Genomic DNA, 7560 nt, shown 5'->3' on the forward strand with positions numbered 1-7560 from the left:
ATGTATCCAAGACTTATAGATATTATTTCAAGATATCAAAGATAATTAGATAGATTTGTCATTTAATTGCTAATATAGTAACAAATGAAAGAAATATGCTATAAAACCAACTAATATCAATATATTGTTGTATATTTGTCGACTTGTCTACCGACCGGTAAGACACTAGTTATTTTTGTTTTAGAAAATGCATTGGGTTCAAAACCGACTAAAATTACGCAGTAAAAAACTATACTGCAAGCGTAGAAAAAAAAACCTTAAAATATACCGCTATATGTATTTGGCACCATTCGGTTTCTTTATTGAAAAAAAAATGTATTTGTGGGTTGCGGATCATTTTAGCCAATAGCTATATTTAACCGAAGTGTGCTCACCTATAATTAATATTATATTGGAATACTTCTTTAATATATATAAATATAATTATAATTTAACTAATAAACAAATATTTAAATTGTTATTTAACAAAATTTGTATAGAGTTTGCTTTGACACTTGCATGCTAAGGAAAATTAACACCACACTTCACACGTGCTCCTTTGCTATATCCGGCTTTGTCCGTGTGCGCGTATTTATCGTATGCACGGAGTGCCTCCTCATATTGCATCGCGCCACCCCCAGTATATATATATCCAACTAAAGTCATCCAAAATTTAGCATTTAAAAGTCAACAAAAAGTCAACAACAAAAAAACCTTAGCACTTTTTGTTTTTGAAATGAATTCACCAAGTCCATGTTCTGACCCGAACTCATACTCCCACCCAAGTCCGTTAAACCGACCCGATAGGATGAGCCGGTCTCACGATGGAGTAATACTAGCATCAACTAAGCCAAAGAAACGGGCGGGTCGGACAAAGTTCAAGGAGACCCGACATCCAGTTTATAGAGGGGTCCGAATGAGGAGATCAAATAAGTGGGTTTGTGAAGTACGTGAGCCAAATAAAAAGACTCGAATATGGCTAGGAACGTACCCGACTGCTGAGATGGCAGCCCGGGCTCATGACGTGGCAGCTTTGGCATTGCGTGGTAACCTTGCTTGTTTAAACTTTGCTGATTCTGTTTGGCGGTTGCCTGTGCCGATCACCAATAATCCCACTGATATCAGGAACGCGGCAGCCGAGGCTGCGGAGGCGTTTAGGTTGAAAGATATGGAGGTTGACGGTGGTGATGGGAGGAGAGATGTGAGTGATGATAAGGGTTCTGATGGGACGTTGTCGGAGAGTGAAGGAATGGCGATGGCGGAGGAGGTGGAGGACGGTGGTGATGGGAGGAGAGATGTGAGTGATGATAAGGGTTCTGATGGGACGTTGTCGGAGAGTGAAGGAATGGCGATGGCGGAGGAGGTGGAGGTAGAGAGTTATATGGATGAAGAGGCGGTGTTTTACATGCATAGGTTGATTTCTGACATGGCAGAAGGTATGTTGATACCTCCACCTCCTTGCTTACGTGGATGGAGTTCAGATGACGTGGAAAGTCCAGATGCTGACATGTGTCTCTGGAATTTCTCAATTTGAAAGCGTGTAAACTCAATGGAGGCAATTTAATTAACAATATATATTTGTTAAAATTAACGTACAGAAGCTCATTTTTTATTATATTATCTTTTTAAATGGCTTTTTTAACAGAATATATAGTTATGAAGTTTTAACGTGATCAAGTGTTGATTTGGTTCTTTGAGAAGTTTAGAAACTTATTTTAATCTTTTTTAAAAGAAAGTTTTATAATATATTCTTTATAGATTATTGTTTGATTAAACTCTGAAGTTATGTAAATAAACTAGTTATATTTGATTCATTACTCCTTTTGTGTTATACTAAATTGACTTTTTAATGTTTGTGTCGATGTTCATTTATGATTTGTTGAAAATATACGAATTGTTATCATTATTGTTATTACAAGTACACTTCCCATAACTTTATATCTATAATGGTTTTATAATAGTCGGCTTTTTAATACTGTCAACTTTTTACTTAGATATGAAATGATAATGTACACGTAGGTAAGTTAGTAAACCTTGGATTGTTAAACCATGTGGAAAATATTATTAGTAATGTGGTGACTCGAATTCATACGACTATGGTTATGGAAGTTCGTCTGTAGTGACTATAAAACATAAACCATAGAGAAAATTAGTCAATACACGAAAATTAGTATGAAAACCATATCGAAGCTCCGCTTTGCAGAAAAAACTAGGTAATTTGGTGTCGTTCGTTCATTGATATAAGGTCAAACTTTTCACACGTTTAACTACTTCTCTTTTATCATATATATTGTAGCTAATATTACAAACACATAATCGAAAATATATTTAATGATATAGATGTAGGATTGAAACTCAAAAAATAGAAGAAAAAAAAAATAGTGATGTGATTAATAAAAGACCGAATTATATAAATGGTCCATACGAATTTGGTAGACTAGAGAGTTTGAATTAAAGTTCTTTTTCTTGCATCAATCGCTATTTACGTTCGTTTTGCTTGCATGACCGGTCCCTCCTCCTGTTAGAAATATGTTAAGCGTTTGTAAAGTTGTTTTACATTTGTTTTATCTTTGTTTTTTTGAATTTATAATTTTATCTTATTAATTATTTTGTATTTGTATTATTATATTCTAAGAATCCCATCCATGATCCACCCCCACTCTCATCTCTTTCGTCTCTCATTTCTCTTCTCTCACCGTCCTTGTAGTCCGACCTTCACCACCGACTAAATTAACAACCATCTCCTTAAGGAGAAATCTGTCTATAGTTCATTTTCAACCGGTGGTACTTGGGTATTATGCTCGGCACCATTACCATCATCTGAATTCTCTGATTTACATCCAAGACAACATCGGATGGGGCTGGAGATTTACAATTCTGGTTGTGGTGATTGTGATCACGCTAATAAGCTTGTTTTTAGCAATGAAGAGCGGAGGCTATCCTATGAATGTGAAACCATGACATTTGTTATTGAGGGGTATAACTGGCAATCATAAAATTGCTTATTCTAACGTGAAACACACATATGTTAAACAGGGATAATAAGCATTTATCATAAAATTAGTAAGAGGGTTTTCTATAATCTCAAGGCCATGATTAAGCACCTCGTGACATGTCTTCTTCATGGTCTCGTATAATTCTTTTTCCATATTTACAAAAGGTACACTATCATGGAGAATCATTTAAATACCACAGGAATACAAGAAAAAAAAAAAGTAGAAAAACCCATTTTTTTTTAGTAATGAACCTTGGAGAGTACTCATTTAAATTTCCATGTTATAAACCTTCATGATTTGAACTTTTTAAAGTTTAATGAATTATCAAATTATACATCTATACTTCATACAACTCTATAAAAAAATTATAATTTATTGAACTCTACAAAGTTTAATGGATTATATATTTAAAAATTAAAAAGTTATTTTTTCTTATTTAATAGTTTATTGAACTTCATATCCAATATAATTTCTCATAATAGTAGAGTTTAATTGATTGAGTGTTAATTACACATGTCACCTCACTTCATATCAAACATGATTTCCCATAATGTAATCTTCATATTTCTCCTGAAAATCACATTTCATTGATTGATATATATATATATATATATATATATATATATATATATATATATATATATATATATATATATATATATATATATATATATATATATATATATACACACACACACACACATGTTTACATCAAAAAGGGCGAAATACAATGAGCCAAATAAAAATACAAATACAAGACTATAAACAATACACTAACAGCCCTCGGCAGTGAGAACGAGAGGAGAAGACCGTTTAAGCTGGATTGAAAATCAAGAAAAAATGTTGAGGGGAGACTCTTGGTAAAAATATCGGCATATTGAGACGAAAACGGAACATGAAGGATGCAAACCTGTCCCGTGGCAACTTTATCGCGAACAAAATGAAGATCAATCTCAATATGCTTAGTTCTTTGATGATGAATGGGATTGGACGACATCTAAACGACATTAACATTATTACAATAAGCAAGAGTAGCCCAGCGAGGAGAGTAATGTAAATCTAAAAGTAAATAACGAATCCAGCAAGTCTCGGCAACCGTATTAGCGACTCCCTGATATTCGGCTTCAACACTTGAGCGTGAAATAGTGTTTTGTTGTATCGAAGACCAGGGCAGAAGATTGTGACCCAAGAAAACACAATAACCCGAGGTAGATCTCCTAGTAACCGGGCAACCAGCCCAGTCGGCATCCGGATACCCACAAGATCACGATTAGGAGATGTAAATAGTTGAAGGCCATGATCGGTTGATCCTCAAATATAACGCAATATGCGTTTTAGAGCTGTAAAATATGGTTCCCTGGGATCATGCATGTATAGACATATTTGTTGAACAACGTATGTAATGTCTGGTCTCGTAAATGTAAGATACTTCAAAGCACCTACAAGACTACGATATAAAGTGGGGTCGGGAATAGGAGGCCCAGACCCATCAAATTTAGCATACAAATCAGCCAGTGTTCTGGCTGGCTTGCAGTTGAGCATAGACGCACATTCAAGAATCTCATTGGCATATTTTTGTTGTGATAGAAACAGACCATCGGATGTTCTCACAGCTGAAATACCAAGAAAATAATAAAGACCACCAAGGTCAGTCATAGAGAACTCCGTACCCAATAGTGTTATGATGTGAGTCAGTAAGTGCGACAAGGAACCGGTAAGAACAATGTCATCGACATAGAGAAGTAAGTATTCCATATGAGATCCCTGCCTGTAGATAAATAGGGAGGAGTCATACTTACTATGAACAAAACCAATGCGTGAGATAAATGTGGCTAAGCGCTGAAACCATGTCTGAGGTTCTTGCTTGAGACCATAAATAGATTTTTGAAGGTGACGCACATGATTAGGTCTTGAAGTATCTCGAAAACCAGGAGGCTGTTGCATATACACTGTTTCATGTAAATGACCATGAAGAAAAGCATTCTTCACATCTAACTGTTTGATGGCCACTTGTGAGTGACAACGATGCTAAGAACCGTGCGAATGGTGGCAGGTTTAACCACAAGACTAAATGTCTCATCACAGTCAATGCTGGGTCATTGACTCCTAACATTAGAAACCAAACAAGCTTTATATCGCGATAAGGAGCCATCTACATTAAGTTTCTTTTTGAAAAACCAAATACAATTTATAAGATTAACAGCAAGTGGTCTTGGCACAAGTATCCAAGTATTGTTAGAGATAAAAGCATTATATTAATTTGTCATCTCATTTAGCCAGTTAGGATCTTTAAATGCCCAAGAATAATTTTTAGCGACAGGAGATTCAGAGTCCACATGAAGATTAAGTTTCTGAATAGGTTTAAAGATTCCTTGTTTAGCGCGGGTATGCATGGGATGTTGAGATGGAGGATTAGCAATATGTGGAGGAGGTCCCTCAACAGGAGCTGATGTCACTCTATGAGGAGGAGAAGAGACCGACAGTGAGTTTGGAGAACTCGAAGGAGTTGGGGTGCCGAGGGAGGAAGTATCCTTAAATGAGGAATCGGCGCAAGAGGGAGTCTCGAGAGAAGAGTTGCCCTCGGAGTGAATAGTAGTATTTTGTGAGAGACGAGTAAAAAGAGCAGGTCAAGGAACATGATCGAGAAATGAGTAGGAAGGAGATATGACTATTTGATTTGTGTCAAGGTTGAGATAACGATATCCTATGACGAGATATGACTATTTGATTTGTGTCAAGGTTGAGATAACGATATCCTATGTGATTAGAAGGTTAACCCAGAAAAATACAAGGTGTAGATTGCAGAGAAAGTTTATAGGAAGCCTTGATATGAGGAAAGCAAAGGCACCCAAAAAACACGAAGGTGAGCGTAAGAGGGTTGTTTTTGAAAGAGTTTGTGAAATGGAGTGTCATTTTCTAGGTTGGTTGTAGGTAAAATGTTAAGAAAATGAGCAGCCATATGAAGAGCTTCAACCCATTAGGTGGGAGGAATACGAGCATTGAAGAGAAGGGTACGTATGACATTGTTAATGGAACGAAGAATGCATTCAGATTTACCATTTTGTTGGGATGCATAGGGACATGAGAAACGCATGTGGATGCCATGTTGATCACATAATTGATGAAGTTTATGATTTTCATATTCACCCCCGTTGTCACATTGAATAGATTTGATTTCGGTTTTAATTAGTTGTTGACAAATGAACGAAAAAGAACAAATTTATCAAAGACATCAGACTTCGAACGTAAAGGATAAACCCACACATAATGAGAAAAATCATCCAAAAATACGACATAATATTTAATGCCACTAGTACTTTCAATAGGAGATGTCCACACATCATAATGCACAAGTTCAAAGGGGGACAAAGAAGTAGATGAAGATAAGCTAAAAGGCAATTTAACATGTTTGCCTAATTGACATGCATGACATAAACTAGATTGTTTATTATAAGAACAAGAAATAGACTTAGTGTGAACTAAGTGATTGAAGTCATGATGACTGGGGTGACCAAGACGTTGATGCTATAGGGAAGGAGAAATGGAAAGTAAAGCTTGAGTTGTTGGAGTAGTGACAGGATAAAAATCACAATTGTTTTCAGATCGCATGAGAATTTGTTTGGTTTGAAGATCCTTCATCAAAAACCAATGGGGTCCATTCAATAGAACAATTATTTTCACAAACAAAATGGCAAACAGAGATAAGATTTTTAATGATTTTTAAGATGTAAGGTGTGAAACATATTATTGTGCGGAAGAATGGAATGTCCCATTTTAGTCACAAAAATAGAAGATCTGTCTCCTACTAAAATAGAAGAAGAAAATAAATGATTGTCTGAAACAGACTTGAGAATACATACGTTGGTGTGTACGTGAGATGTAGCTCTGTTGTCCATATACCAGCCATCTTGACTTGGGTCGTTTAATGACATAGTATTAAACATTTGAGGAAGAGAAGTGGGCTCTGGATTTTTTGAATATGTGTTTTTGGGCCACAAAAAGGTTTAAGAGAGTGATTAATCTGGTAAGCTTGCTGTAGACCAAAAAAATGGTGTTGTTGGGATGTATTCGGTTGGACCCAAGGCTGTCTTGGCCAAATAAAAATACAAATACAAGACTATAAACCATACACTAACACATAATAGTAGAGTTTAACTGATTGAATGTTAATTAGACATGACATCTCTTTCAAATCTCCTATTACACTATAAAAGCAAGTGGCAAGCATCATACTGACACACATTTGAGCAATTTTTATGCAAGGTTCAAGTTATTATTTTGTAATCAAATCATAAATGCATATAAGTATGCAAAATGAAAAGAATCAAAAAAAGAAACGGAGATGAAAGAAGAAAAATAATTTGAATAATCAAAGAAAATTATGTGAGAAAAGGTGAATATACACAACAAAGACATTGGATCAAAAGTCCTTACAAAATTTATAGGTGTACGTATCATTTCCTAGTTTATGACTTAAGACTGTGACCAAGTATTACTAATTTAAAATCTTTTACTGTGTAATTATGTGCGGTGAAAATGAATGATATATATATATATATATATATATATATATATATATATATAT

General features: G+C 35.1%; 1 protein-coding gene across 1 annotated transcript; it reads left to right on the top strand.

The window, feature by feature from the left end:
- Window positions 1-507: 507 nt before the first annotated feature.
- On the top strand, window positions 508-1628 carry LOC111900420 (dehydration-responsive element-binding protein 1D). The gene has a single exon (XM_023896308.3). It carries the CDS (start codon window positions 716-718, stop codon window positions 1511-1513), a length of 798 nt encoding a protein of 265 aa, XP_023752076.2. The 5' UTR covers window positions 508-715; the 3' UTR covers window positions 1514-1628.
- Window positions 1629-7560: the final 5932 nt, after the last annotated feature.

Source organism: Lactuca sativa, chromosome 6 (assembly GCF_002870075.4).
Source record: "Lactuca sativa cultivar Salinas chromosome 6, Lsat_Salinas_v11, whole genome shotgun sequence".
Classification (NCBI taxonomy): Eukaryota; Viridiplantae; Streptophyta; class Magnoliopsida; order Asterales; family Asteraceae; genus Lactuca; species Lactuca sativa.